Source organism: Erpetoichthys calabaricus, chromosome 16 (genome assembly GCF_900747795.2).
Source record: "Erpetoichthys calabaricus chromosome 16, fErpCal1.3, whole genome shotgun sequence".
Classification (NCBI taxonomy): Eukaryota; Metazoa; Chordata; class Cladistia; order Polypteriformes; family Polypteridae; genus Erpetoichthys; species Erpetoichthys calabaricus.
In genome coordinates, this window is record NC_041409.2 from 41,860,780 (window position 1) to 41,876,469 (window position 15,690).

Below are 15,690 nucleotides of genomic sequence, written 5' to 3' on the forward strand. Positions count from 1 at the left end.
TCTTCTAATTCTTCCATTTGCGATGTCTCCTTACAACACTACAGCAGTAATGGAAGTTGGAATAGTTTGGTCATTTCATGTACCATTATATTGTTACAAAATGATTACAATCAAGTGAATTAAATTTTTAAACAATATGTAATTAATTTTGGTGTATTTGATAAAGCCCACGTCATGGATTTACATCTAAAAAAGAAAGGGAGACCACACAGAAACAGTAACACTGTTTTGACACTGGGTGCCAACCATTTGCAAAACCAAGCAGAAATCCATCCATCCATCCATTTTCCAACCCACTGAATCCTAACTACAGGGTCACGGGGGTCTGCTGGAGCCAATCCCAGGGCACAAGGCAGGAACCAATCCTGGGCAGGGTGCCAACCCACCGCAGGACACACACAAACACACCCACACACCAAGCCCAATTTAGAATCGCCAATCCACCTAACCGGCATGTCTTTGGACTGTGGGAGGAAACCGGAGCGCCCGGAGGAAACCCACGCAGACAAGGGGAGAACATGCAAACTCCACGCAGGGAGGACCCGGGAAGCGAACCCGGGTCCCCAGGTCTCCCAACTGCGAGGCAGCAGCGCTACCCACTGCGCCACCGTGCCGCCCCCAAGCAGAAATGTACGTACATATTATCTGAGCCTATCATGAAAATGTGTGTGGTGTTACGCCAAGTTTAGTTTTTATACATCACAAAGTTAGCACAGAAACAGGCATATGCAACATTTTTCTGCGTACACACAGTTTATACATGACGCCCCAGATGTGGAGGGTGTGGAGAATCTTCTTTGGTGATCCTCTGCCGAGCCTCTAATGCAGCTGTCTTCTTTAATGCAGCCTGCTTGTTTTGGGGGCTTGCCCCATTTAGTTTTCTTTTCAGCATATAGAAGGCCTGCTCAACTGGATTGAAATTGTTTGTCTGGCTTTGCCATTCAAGAATTTTCCATTTTTTAGCTTTGATAAACTCCTGTGTTGCCTCAGCAGTATGTTTGGATCATTATCTTGTTGTAGGATGAAGCACCACCCAGTGAGTTTGGAGGCATTTACTGGAACTTTAGCAGATCAGATATTTCTATATACCTCAGAATTCATTATGCCACTGCCGTCAACAGTTCCATCATCAATGAAAACAAGCGTGCCAGGACCTGTGGCAGCCATATATGGCCAAGCCATAACACCTCCAGCATCATGTGTAATAGATTAACTGCTCTGCTTTGGATCTAGGGCAGTTAATTTTCATCTCCACACTTTGCTCTTGCCATCACTCTGATGCAGGTTCATCATTGTTTCGCTTTCCACAAGAGTTTTTTCCAAAATTCTGCAGACTCTTTTAAATCCTTTTTCCACAAACTGTAATCTAGCCATGGATAACTAGTGATTTTCATCTTGCAGTTTGGCCTTTGTATTCATGTCCACTTCTGCCTCTTGAAGAGTGTTTCTGATCTCTCAGATAGGCCAGTGTTTGTGACTTTTTCTTGACCATAGTGAGGATTCGTGTATCATCAGCAGTGGAGGTCTTTCTTGGCCTACCAGTCCCTTTGTGATTACTGAGTTCACCAGTGCATTCGTTTTTGTTATGATATTCCAGACAGTTGATGTGGTTATCCTAAGATTTTGCCTGTGTCTCTGATGGTTTTATTCTTGTTTTTAACCTCATAATGGCTTATTTTACTTTCATTGGCATTGTTCCTGTCCTCATGTTGAACAATGGCAACTACAGACTCCAAAGGGTAGAAGCAAGTCAATGTATCTTATGAGCCATGAAACACACCTGAGGAATCACAAACAACTGTGACACCAATTGTCCCAAACATTATGGTACTCTGAAATGATGGTAGGGGCCATGTTGAAAAAATGTTGTCATTTGTACTTGGTGGGATCGTAATGTCTGCAAATCCTCTGAAATGTGCACTTTAAAACAACTCAGACATGATTAAACTTTGGAGCAGAGAGGGAAATCAAGGAAAAATGTGTCTCTGTCCCAAACCTTATGGATGGAATTGTAATATTTATAGAATTGGATGTTTGTATGCCTGCGGTGGGCTGGTGCCCTGCCTGGGGTTTCTTTCCTGCCTTGCGCTCTGTGTTGGCTGGGATTGGCTCCAGCAGACCCCCGTGACCCTGTAGTTAGGATATAGCAGGTTGGATAATGGATTGATGGATGTTTGTATGTTGTTTGCTATTTCCGCAGTGTTGCTGTACCATCAGGTTTTGTGCTTTAGCTACTTGACATTTTGTGTTTTATTTTAACTGCACTGCATTTCTAATACTTGTTTAAGAATTTAACTAACATTACCCAATACCATCTTCACAGTTTCCCTTCTTCTGTTTTCTTTTTATTTTCAGGTTGCAGAGCTCCAATTTTCACACTACAGCCTCATGAGCCTTGCAGCAGAAAGGAGTTTTTACAATGTGAGTTTGTGCTTTGACTGAATGGAGCAACAGAATAGAAATGATCTCTCTTTTAATATCGTGGGCCAGGGTTTTGATCTGAAAGGGTTACTAGCAGAAAATCTCATGTTGAGTTCTGAGTGACTGATGAGCAGAAAGTGTGGAGGTTCTGGGACTGGGGCATTATGGTATAGAGAGACTCAGGCATTGAATCACCAAAGCAGTATGTTGGACTTGACTCTCTTAAGTGTCAAGTGAACTAAAAACACATATTTATTAAAATCCTACCAACTACGCTGGGTCCTCCTGTCATGCAAGTCCTGCTTTCATTGCTCTTTTTTCTTTTCCTTTTGTCTTATTGTTCTTTTCACTTCCTGTTGTTTTCTCTTTATTTTCCAACCTCTTCTTTCTGTTACTTTTCTATTGCAATTGTTCCCTTATAAAGCTAATAATAATTTATTTATACATCACACTCCTTGCAATGAATAAAGCCCAAAGTTTTTCACACACAAAAAATCAAACATATAAAGAAAAGAAGGATAGGAATTAGGGGTTAGTACGTTTGACAGAAATAGTACTGCTGCAAAAAATGATTTCATCCAGGGTAGCGCGTGTCCCAGCAAGCATCTTGCAGGATGCAGGAACAATCTCAGGACAGGGAGACAAGAACAATCTCTGGATAGGGTGCCAGTTCATCGCTACCACTGTTCCACCGTGCCCCCATGTTTAATACATGCTTTAATGCATTTCATCATGGAAATGATGATCTCAAGCAGACTGATTCCCCTAATTAGTGTCACTGGGGTCTTCAGTCACTCAGCAAAGTCCCCACTAAGCTGTGTTGAGTCATTGTGTGCCTCAAATTGAACATGGACAATAGAGGAAAAGGAAAGGAAGACGGTCACAGCCAAGCATGGTTAAGATGTAGGCTACAAGTCCATCTCCAAAGAGCTTCATGTTCCAGTGACTTCAGTAGTTAATATTATCAAGATATTTAAGGTCCATGAGACTGTAGCCAACTTTCCTAGATATAGCCACAAGAGTAAAACTAACCGCAAATTAAAGAGATGGAAAGTTTAAATGGTGGAGAAAGAACCAAGCAAAACATCAAGACAGACTCAAGGTGACCTCCAAGATCAAGGTACAATTAGCTTCAAGTCACATAATCTGTTGCTGTGTGAATGAAAGTGGGCTCCATAGTAAAAGATCCCACCACTGAAAGAGAGATGCAAAGAAATACTTCTCAAGAAAATCTTCTCAATTTTCAAGTGAGTTTAAAGTGAGTTTGTTAAACAATCCAGTTAGAAACTCTACTGCAATCTCACCTAAACATCTCCATGCCTCCACTGGTATATCTTCTGGGCCAACTGCTATTCCACTTTTCTTCCTCTCCATAGCTTCCCTCACTTCAACCTTGCTGATCCCTGGTACTTCATGATTTACTATCTCCACTTCATTCAACCTACACTCTCTCTCATTTTCTATATTGATAAGTTCTTCAAAGTACTCCTTCCACCTTTTCAACCCACTCTCCCCACTTGTCAGCAAACTTTCATCTGTATCCTTTATCACCCTGACCTGCAACACATCCTTCTCCATTCGGTTCCTCTGTCTGGATAATCAGTAAAAGTGCTTTTCTCCTTCCTTTGTATCCATCTTCTCATATAGCTTGACATACCCTGTTTCCTTAGCCTTCACTATCTCTCTCTTCACCTTGCACCATATCTCTTTGTGCATTTGTCTGCTTTCGTCATCTCTCTGGTTATCCCAATGCTTTTCCACTAACATCTTCCTGTTTAGGCTTTCCTGTACTTCCTTATTCCACCACCACATTTCTTTTTCTTCCTTTCTCTATCCATATGTCGCACCAAGCACCTACCTAGCTCTCTCCCTTACCACTTCACCTTTGGTGTTCTAAAAATCTATCATGTCTTCACCACCACCCAGCACCTGCCTCACTTCCTCTCTGAATTTTACACAACAGTCTTCCTCTTTCAGCATCCACTACCTAATTCTCTGCTCCATTTTCACACTCTTCTTCTTTTTCACCTCGAAATTCATCCTACATACAAACAATTCATGCTGTCCAACTACACTATCTCATGCCATTACCTTACATCCTATAATCTCTTTCACACTGCATCTCCTACATAGGACATTACCCACCTCTTTGCACCTTCCTCCACTCTAATACATCACTATGTGTTCCTCCTTCTTCTTAAAATATGTATTCACCACCGCACATCTCCATCATTTTTGCAAAGTCAACTACAACATTTGTCTCTCTCATACCTGCCCATCACCTCCTCATCACTACTGTTCCCTTCTTCAACTTGTCCATTAAGTTCCACTCTGATCACCACTCTTTCTTCTTTGGGTATACTCTCAAACATTTCATCTAACTTGCTCCAGAAATCTTCTTTCTTCTCCATCTCACATCTCTTTTGTGGTGCAATACTGTATGCACTGATGACATTTAACATGACTCCTTTGATTTCCAACTTTATGCTCATAGTAATGGCATTTTATGAGATATAACACTAATCTGCTAACTAAATCATTATCAAACAATTTCTTCACCAATATGTTTGTAAAGGTGTGTAATAACATGTATTAAAATGTTGAAATTCAACTCCTGTGGGAAACCTGAGAAAACCCGCTCAAGTTAGGGTATCGATTAATTGTTTTTCAAAAAATCTATTTTTTAAAATCAGGCCTTAAGTAACTTGTAAGGGGTCAAATAAGGGTTTTTCATGAATCTGAGTTGACTGTTAGCATTTATATTTCACCACAAACACTCCATTGTCGAAAAAGGTCACACTCACTTTTACATTTACATTCAAAGTAGCTTTTATTTCACATACTTATATAATAGTCAGAGTTATTTCTCATTCACAATGTCAGAAGCTTCAAGAGTCATTGTCTATGTCTTTTTCAGACTCAAAAACATCATCACTACAATTTCTGCATGTAATGCCTTTACAGATTCCACATACCGAGATGCATGTGACCCCATTCTTCTTGCAGCTGCACCGCCGGTTGCTGCAATCTTCATGACAGTTACAGCTTGTGAACTTAAGTAGCTCCTCAGGAGCCATGGGGTCTAGTCTTGGAACTGGCTCATACCCATACACACCTAATGTCCATCCATAGTCACTGGGGTTCAGAGACATGATCTGTAGAAGGATCCAGTCCCGGGTCTGCAGGTAGGCACAGAGTGAATGCTGTGCAGCTGCACCCTCTGTTGGAGGTAGAGTTTCTGGTTTGATCACTCCTGCCGCCACCTTCCTTGAGAACATGTTGTACTGAATTTCACCCAACGTAGTATCTGGTCCATGGTAAATGTACTGGCAAATCACAGTACCAGTCTGAATCACTGCCTCTTTGGGGGCTTCTGTGTCAAGGAAGATGTACATGTGCTCATCCACATCCCCTGCACAAAACCTGAAAAAAGGTTTGTGTCAAGTATAATGTGAACCAGAAATACAATTATTATTATTATTTTTAATATTTTTGCTATGATGACAATGATTATTATTATTATTATTATTATTTGTCGAAGTAATAGTAGTATTATCATTATTACCTGTCAAATAGAGTTGTTTTCCCATGGCCAGCGATTGCAGAAAACGTATCACACCCTGTGAAGGCATGACAAAAGAGCAAGTAGCGCATCTGTCTTTCAGAGAGAGATTCTTGGATCTTTCTGACGTCATAAGAGCCATTTGATGTGGTGAAGAAGAGTGGATGGTGGCGACCTGAGCTATGGTGCACCAGCATTACCAGCACGTCTGCATCTTCTGCCCGGACCTGAAAATTGACCAAGATATACAAGGCATAATGAACCGTGCAAAAACAGATCAAACTTTTCAACAATGTGAATTCTCTTCTTTTTAAACTACCCCATCACCTCTCCGGGCACCATCTAGTAGTTAATGAAGAAAAATACAAACACAAATGTAACTGACCTCAACAGAGCAATTTGAAGCAGCAGCCAATGTCTCTCTCACAATCGAAGTATCAGCATCATTGTCACACTGCTCCACAGTGATGTGATGTTTTCGGAAGGTTGAAGAGAGGAGGTGGATGAGCTCACTCTTGTTATGAGTGTTGTCCAGGAACTTTGTTTTTGGGGTCCAGTAGAACATATCCGGTCGAATCTGGAGATCACAGCAGGAATTCTTGGTGCGCCAGATGTGGTCGTGATCTTTTGGTGATCTGCTGTAGCCATCAAAGACCACAATGATCTTCTGAGAACGATGGCCCAGACACTGCATGTATCTCAGGTAACTGTTGGCGATCTCCTGCCAGGTCTGATGTTGTTCCCACTTCACCATGTAGAGAAGCCATCCGCCATCAATCACCAGGGTGCAGCAGGGTTGGTTACTGAGGTCAAGTTAATGCCTTCAGGCTTGTCTTTGAAAAGTCTGCCTTGTTTGCCTTGTTCATCTTCTGATCTTTGTTGCTGAACAGGGACAATGAGAAGGGAGTCAGCTCATACTCCAAGCTTTTCTCAACTGTCATATCCCGCTGGGCGAAAATGATCAATCAGTTGAACACCTTTAGTGAGTCAAGGTGAATCTTCTTCTCAGTGACCATTGGCATCTTTCTGAGTGATAACAGGGCTTGTACCTTTGACTTGACATCCATGGTCGATGTCACTGACTGTCCATCCAGCTTGATCTGCATCTCCATCCCTACTTCAGCTGCTCTCTCAGCATTGACTGAGTCATTTCCTGTGCTTGTGAATCCTGTTGAGAATGACACGAGCAACTCCTTGTCTCGATTGTTGTCGAATGGCTTGTTCTCCTCTAACCATTTTAGGACAAGTTCAACTGCCTCTGCATCTCTCTTCATCTGTGTTTTGGCAAGGTCTCTGTGGAGTGGAGCATGTTTCCTGACGTCTTCCTCCATCTGCTGGTTGGCATCAAAGAAGTGACTGAGGGTGAGCACCCAGCACTTGTGGCCAGAAACACTGTTTCTCATTCTTCCTCTGCTCAGTCCACCTTCTTACTTGGCTGCCTTCATTAATGTCTGCTCAATGCAGACCAAGCGCCGGACCACTCATGGCTGGAGTAACGAACAACTTGGTTCCCGTGGGCAGCGAAACTTTCTAAGGTGTCCTTGTAAACAGGCAAACTTTCAAGTTCCTTCATGAGTTGACAGTACAGCCATGCGCCCTTGGCAAATTGATGATGGCCTGCAGTGGCAAAGATGTCAAGCATCTGGGTAACAATATAGGACAGATTCCCTTTGTGGTCTGCAAGTTGCTCGGTTCTGATAAAGGCCTTGATCACATCTACCATGTGGTGGTACTGCACCCAGAGTGCAGGTGTTCTTCCTCCTTCTGCGAGTCATTTGAAGGTTTCTTCAAACCTCTGCTCAAACACTGCCACTACTGGGTCTGTGTGTCTGGCTCCCATCTTCCCATCAGCCACCTTCTTCATGAAGGTCCTCATGTCACCACGCTCCTCCTCAGTGAAGGCAAGTTTCATGATGTGCTGATAGATGGCTGCATCAATGAGGAGGTGAGCACAGATTCCTTGTCAAAACATGCTCTATCCATGATGTGGTTAGCTGTCGTACTTCCAGGATTGATCAACTGGATCACCTCTAGTAGTCCAGAATCCTCCATGATGTTACCCATTGATCCAAGACAAGACTTCAGCAGGTAAAATCCACCCAACCTTGCAATGACGGTAGATTTGCCTGCTTTATAATATCCACAGCCTTCAGCCAAATCGGAACATCAAAGGTCACTATAGCGACTCTGTCTGTATGCACTCTTTGAGAGTGGTAAAAATGGTGTTGAGGTCATTAGGGTCACCTTCAATGACTGGGAGGAAGTCAATCTGTGTGTTCTGCTTTGCATCATCTGCATGGATTCTCTTCATCCAGCCATTCCAGTTGGAGTGTTGGAACTCAGGATCCTGGGCTTTGATCACCCACCCCACTGCCCAGAGTGTGTCGCCCGGAGTGAGGAGTGGCTGGTCATGAGCCAGAGAGGAGGAGAGCTCAGCGATGGGGAGAAATATGATGGTGTTTATTCCTGTCTGTTTCCTCTTGGTAAATGGAAGAATCTTCACTTCAGCTCCTCTCAGGATCTTAGCTTTGTCGAGTGCCTTCAACTTCACCCTGGGGGCAGCTGCTGTTGTCTGTGGATCTGGCAAAGGTGATGCCGGAGAGGTGACTTTGATCCAACCCATTGAGTGGAAGGGAGTGTTTCCATGAATAGAGACAATGTTTAAATCTATATTGTCTCCAACAAACTGAGTGACTGCATTGTTTGTTTCCCCAACCTCCATAGAGACCACCTGATCATTACTCGACATTTCACTGTCACTGGCTGTCATCACTGATAGATCATCAAGTGCAGCATCAACCGCAACCTCATCATTGATCTGATCATCAGTTTCTTCCACAATGGTGTCAAGAGTGCCATAAATACCTGGGGCACCATCTCCACTCCTGCTATTAAGGAAGCAGCATTTGTAGTTTTGTGTCTCCGAGTAAGACTCAGTGTATCCCAGCTGGTGTAACTTGTTGAGCATCCATTTTGACCCATATCTATGATCAAGTTGTATGGCAAGCCCCATTTGATGTGGCAATACTCCTGATCGAGGTCGACATGCCTCAATAAAGTTCTGACCCCAAACGGCAACTCTTTCATCTTTCTTGACAATCGGTCTCAAGAACATCTGAAGGCTCGCAGGGACAAGTGCCAGCTGACTATCGATGTCAGTCATACTGTGTGCAGTGGGGTATGACTTCGGATCTAGATCAATCATGGCAATGTCATTGCATATGAACTTGAGTGCTGTCTTTATGATCTGAGTCATCTCATCTCCATGTTGAAGATTAACATGATGCTCTCGCAGAATGTTGTCGATGCTATCTTTTAGACAGAGTACATCTGCCCTTCTCTCCTGTCTTGTGAAATACAAGGTATCATGGTATTTCTCTTGGAGTTTTATCTTTAGCCAATACTTTGAATAACAGAGGCTCTTATCTGGTGACTGATCAAACTCCTGCAGTTTTTTGTGGACTTGGTCAAGCGTCATCACCCCATGTTCTAATTCTGAGTCAAACCATTCGCAGAATTCACTAAAAACTGTATCTTGCTCCTCATCAATTTTCCTCTGTCCTCTCTTTCTTTTTCCTTCCTCTTCAATCTTGGAGTAATGCTCACCTCTCTCAAAAAGAAGTCTGCAGCGCAAATGGTACAGTGTTTCTTCTGCTACCAAGTCGTTAATCCCTTCCAGGCATCCAATGACTTCAGTGCCCCAGTCATCCCAGTGACTCTGTGCTGTCTTCAGTTTATCTGCAGTCAAATTATCTGGTACTCTATATTTCTTTCTAGCTTCTGCTGGATTATTTTTGTAGAGCTGAGCAGGTTGGTTGCAAAAAATGCATACATCCTTATACAGGAGGTGAACTGACTGTGAACTTGTAGAACTACAGGCAGTAAATGCATTGAATTCAGAGCAAGTGCATCTTCTCTTCAACGTTGATGACTCTTTCTCTGTCTTTGATACTTGAGCTGACATCTTGATGATCTCAAGTTGTTGTACAGATCACTTTTACACTTCAAGTGGTACCTCAGTTTTCCTTCCTTTTGAGCCTCCTTCATATGTCCCACAAATGTAGCATTTTTGACTGCTTCTGCATATTTCAAAAAAGTAGAATAGCCCTTTGGAGTTGCCTGTGTGAGCCTCTGAACTGGTGTATCCAGGCCTTCACAGATAAAGCAATTGAACATAGGTGGAGTAACATCTTCATCGTGTATATTGCTAGACTCAAATGTCCTGCAAAGTAGAATATGACATATATATAGAAATTATTTTTCCACAATGGAGTGTTTGTGGTGAAATATAAATGCTAACAATCAACTCAGAATCATGAAAAAACCCTTATTTGACCCCTCACAAGTTACTTAAGGCTCAATTTTTAAAAATCAATTTTTCGAAACATAATTAATCGGTACCCTAACTTGAGCAGGTTTTTTTCAGGGTTTACCACGGGAGTTTAATTTCAACATTTTAATACATGTTATTACACACCTTTACAAACATATTGGTGAAATAATTGTTTGGTAACAATTTAGTTGGCAGATATTCATATGGTTCCCTTACTATCATCTCTCATCAGATGTTCTCTTCACCTCCAAAACACTCCTAACATACTCTTCCTTCACAATTACCCCTACCTCAGCCACAGGGGTCCCACAAGCTAGTGCGGTCTTAGTGCCGGCCCCAGGCCTGGGTAAACTGGGGAGGATTGCATCAGGAAGGGTATCCGGCAGAAAACCTGGGCCAAATGAAAAATATGAATGAGAAACAGAATGCCCATACCAGATCGGTTGAGGCTTAGGTTAACAACTGCCTCCACAGATGCTGCTGTCCAGCAGGGTATCAGTGGAAACTATGCTACTGCTGGGCAAAGAAGGTGAATGAAAACAAGAGGGGGGAAGAGGGTTCAAAGACAATGGAAGAGGAGGAAAGGAAAGAGTGTGGAGTTTAGATTTGGAACTTTGAATGTTGGTACTATGACTGGTGAAGAGATAGAGCTGGCTGATATGATACAGCAGATAAAGGTAGATGTACTGTGTGTACAGGAGAACAAGTGGAAAGGGAGTAAAGCCAGAAGCATTGGTGGTAGATGCAAACTGCTTTACCACGGTGTGGATGGGAAGAGAAATGGGGAAGGGGTAGTTGCAAAGGAAGAGCATGTTAGGAGATACATAGATAGGTAATCTGTGTTAAAAATAGAAAATGGTAATTTGTAACTTTTACTGAAATAAAAGAAATCCCAGTAAATCCACTGCTCATTTCCAGAACACTCTGAGTCTGTGTCACCTCATTGAGTCGTCCTCATGCTACTTTACAAGTTTACTGATTTGTGTCATTTAATTTTAATTTACCAATTAACTCAACATGCACGTCTGTGGAATGTATGAAGAAAAGCAGAAGTGACATGAGGAGAACATGCAAACTTAACAAAGACAATGAAAGTCATTTTAATAAATCCAGTGGTCAGTGTGGACAGTCCATTAGAACTACATTGACCTTATGGCATTTATCATAATTCCAGATGACTGAGACTCCTTCTAAATGTCTGACTTGCATTCCTTTCTCTTTGTTGTCTATTGTTGTCTTTTTGTAATTTCATTTTTAATTGAACACATTTGAGTCTTGTCAATGCAGTTCCTGACTGTTCTTGTTAATTGACCTCCAGCCCCGTTACACACTCCCAAATTTCCTGACTCCTTTTTGTTTTCTCTCCTTTCAGACTTCTGTCCACTAACACTGGACATCAACACGGCCCACAGTGAACTTCGTCTATCTGAAGAGAACAAGAAGGTGACACGTGAGGAAACAGAGACTGAATATCCTGATCATCCTGACAGATTTGACTACTGTCCCCAAGTTCTGTGCAGAGAGGCTCTGACTGGAACTCGCTGCTACTGGGAGGTGGAATGCAGTGGAGACAACATGCTGATAGGAGTCGCATATAAAGGACTGAGCAGGAAAGGAGAAGGTGACGAGTGCAGTCTTGGATTCAATGACAAGTCCTGGAGTTTGCAGTGTTTTTATTCCCAGTACTTTGATTATCACAATAGCCAACAGACTGTCATCTGTGCCCCCTACAGCCCCAGAATAGGGGTGTATCTGGACTGGCCTGCTGGCTCTCTGTCATTTTATAGTGTCTCACACACAATGACCCTCCTGCACAGGTTAAACACCTCATTCACTGAGGCACTCTATCCAGTGTTTTCTCTTGATCCAGACTGCAGTGTAACAATCTGCCATCTGACACCATGTGAACACTGACCAGTACCTTTCACTGGTCACCCATAACCAGAGAATTTCTTTGTGTTTGTAGTTTTGGGTCAAAATGAATTTTACAGGATGGGTGGGGGTGGGGGGGGGTGGGGTTTAGGCAGCTAAATAGTGCACAATAAATACACACAGGTGTAAATGGAAACAAGCTAAATGGAGAAATGCTGTTTTTTTGTCAATTTCATCTTATTGCTAATAAGGAGCAATTACAATTCAAGATTATTGCTGTTCAAGACTAAAATAAGCCATAAGGGTTCAAAATCTTATCATGTTATAGTAATAACAACATAATGTTGACGTGAAGTGTAGAATGTGTAAAGACTGAAGTCCAAATATCAAATAAACACTTTCACAAAAGGTATTACAAAACAATCATGCTTTTATTCAAGAGTAAAACCAAAAAAAAGAAATGGTTCAAATGACACGTGGTTATGAATGTGCAAAATCTGAAGTCCAAATATCAGTCCCTACAAAATAAAAAATGCTTGAATGCATGTGTGTGTTTGCGCGTTTCACAGTTTCACAGATCCACTCAGGTGGCACAGAGGTACATGGCCTTTCCCCGGCCTTATTTGAAAATACTATGTCACTTGAACATGAGTTGTCTTTCCAGGGAGAAGCTAAGGTCTTGTAACAGGAGTTTGTTGTCAAAGTTGCATCCTCTTTTCTTTTCCATCACCTTCTCTTCTGTGTTTCTGCTGGCACTGATTTGGCATGTGCCTTCTGGTCCATGATCTCAATGCCGCACTATAAAAATAAACTGACTGGCACATTTGCAAAACAGGAGAGACTGGTTTGTAATGGCCTACTTTGAGATGGGTCAAGTGTGGGCTTTTTAAGAAGTGTAGTAATTATGACCTGTTTGAAAAAGTGCCTGTGCTGAGTCAGGTGTTGATGATGTGTGTGACTGCAGAAATTAATGAGGAAGAGATGGTGTGAGGGGACGAGGACAAGTGGACAGGCAATGTGGTGACTAGGGAGAAGGCTGGAGACATCAGTGATGGACAGAGGAGAGAAAGAGAAGAATGGAGTGGTGTGTTCAGGAGGAGCAGATGAATTGGCAGGGGTGATGAGATGGCTGCCACCTTTAATTATAAACTCCATATGCTTCCACCCCACGCCTCTAACCCTAACCTTCCTTAGTCCCATGATGTCCTGCAGCCAGGAACACACTTTCTAAAAGACCCAAAACAGATGAAAAATGAATCTTTAACTAGACCTGCTCTAAATATATAAACTAATATTGATCTACAACATCCAAAGAGTTACAAATGCAGAGGCTAAGAGATACACAGTGGATTCAGAAAGGACAACCTTCCCCAACCTTAATGTTCCATAACAATAAAGTGCAACAGGTTCTCATAAAGGTTTGCAATATTTTTTTGGTGATCAATTTTTAATTTGATTTCAGAGAAATAAGAGAACAATAACAAATTATTGAAAGGACATTTTCATAGAGAAATTTAAAAGCAAACACCCCCTACCAGCACCCACGGAGGTGTAAAAAGAGGGCTGTGTAAAATTGGAATTTATAACACACTCAGGTATGACAGGTTCCGGAGACCCACACAGCCAGCAGAAGAAAGTAAACTACTGAAATTATACCAGATTGTCTCAAGGGTTCTCTGTCAACCACGACTTGATCAATCAGATATTGTTTTCCCATTTACTAATAGTATGTGCAGGTACTCCATTGATCCATGTGGCTGACAGTTCTAGTAGAGCAAGATTATAAAAAGAATGCTTCCAAACAAAGAAAGTGACAGGTTCAGGATTCTTCCATTGGGACGCTATTAAACCTTTGGCTGCTATTGTGGCTAATGAAATAATGCACTGGTAATGAATAGAAAGAGAGAATAGAGAAATCTAACAGAATTAAAGTGATAGGAGAGCAAGTTATGAAGACAGACAAGATGGAGGAGAGTGCAGAAGCAACTGAGGTACAAAGAACAGCAAAAGTAGGACATTCGCAGAACATGTGGAGAAAGGTGCCCTGTCCATCAAGGGAGCATTCGTGGCAGAATGGATCAGGAGCTAAACAGAAGCTCTGCCTTTACTGCGCTTCAAAAACAGGGGAAACCAATGTTTTCATGAAACTTATATTAATAAAAGTTGAATATCTGAATAAATAATGACTTTTGCTTAAAGTTTGTGTTTTAGCCATTTCTCATTCTTCTCAGTCAAGTCAAGTTGGGGAGCATGCACTGGTACAGTGCATTGCCGCACCCACTACACGACGAAACAACTCGGGATCTCAGTTGACAACCCCCCAGGCAGACACGCGGTCCAGTACCACCCTCCGGAAATAACCCTCTATCTGCCGCAGCCAGGTGTTACGTGGGCGACCCCTTGGCCTGGTCCAACCACTTGAGTCCCCAACAATGAGGATCCTACGAGCTGGATCACACTCTGGGAAACGTGCTACATGGCCGTAGTGCCGTAACTGATGCTCCCTTGCAATGCAGGTAATGTGCCTCATTCAGGACTCCATGAGCAACTGCTCATTCGACACAAAGTCAAAGCAACGGTACCCAAGGATTTTCCAGACAGACACAGTACCAAAGGGGTCCAGTCTTCACCTCAGGTCACTGGATAGCGTCTATGTCTCACAACCATATAGCAAGACAGGAAGCACCAGGACGCTAAAGACTTGGACCTTCATTCTTTTGCATAGGTATCAGGAGCGCCACACACCCCTTTCCAGCGACCTCATGACCCCCCATGCTCTCCCAATCTGTCTACTGACTTCATAGGAAGAGTCCCCAGAAACATGAATGTCACTGCCAAGGTAAGTAAACCTCTCGACAAGGTCAACACTCTCTCAGCAAACAGACACACTGCTGATGGTTGTGCCCAAGAGGTCATTAAAGGCCTGGATCTTGGTTTTTATCCAGGACACTTGCAAGTCCAGACACTCAGACTACTGGCTCAGTCTCTCGTGCGCACCAATCAGAGCTTCATCAGCAAAGACAAGATCAACAACAACAACAACAACATTTATTTATATAGCACATTTTCATACAAAAAGTAGCTCAAAGTGCTTTACATAATGAAGAAAAGAAAAATAAAAGACAAAATAAGAAGTTAAAATAAGGCAACATTAGTTAACATAGAAAAGGAGTAAGGTCCGATGGCCAGGGTGGACAGAAAAAAAAAAAAAAACTCCAGAAAGCTGGAGATAAAAAATAAAATCTGTAGAGGTTCCAGGCCACGAGACCCCCCCAATCCCCTCTGCGCATTCTACCTAACATAAATGAAATAGTCCTTTTTGTAGTTAGGGTTCTCGCGGAGTCACTTGATGCTGATGGTCATACAGACTTCTGTCTTTTAATCCATCCATCATTTTTGGAACATCATGGTACTTAGAGTAGATGGTGGTGGCGCAAGCCACCACCAAAAGGACACCGGAAAAGGAAACAGAAGAGAGAATAGGGGTTAGTACAGATTTTAG

The 15,690-nt window shown here is 42.4% G+C and overlaps 1 protein-coding gene across 2 annotated transcripts in view; it reads left to right on the forward strand.

The window, feature by feature from the left end:
• Nucleotides 1–12,313, forward strand: part of LOC114666882 (tripartite motif-containing protein 16-like) — a 43,878-nt gene extending 31,565 nt beyond the window's left edge. For both annotated transcript variants that reach the window (XM_028821919.2, XM_028821921.2), the window contains 2 exons: nucleotides 2,356–2,421; nucleotides 11,689–12,313. In XM_028821919.2, coding sequence (XP_028677752.1) covers nucleotides 2,356–2,421; nucleotides 11,689–12,230 — 608 coding nt within the window. In that variant the 3' untranslated portion in view covers nucleotides 12,231–12,313. The remainder of the gene's footprint in view (nucleotides 1–2,355; nucleotides 2,422–11,688) is intronic.
• Nucleotides 12,314–15,690: the final 3,377 nt, after the last annotated feature.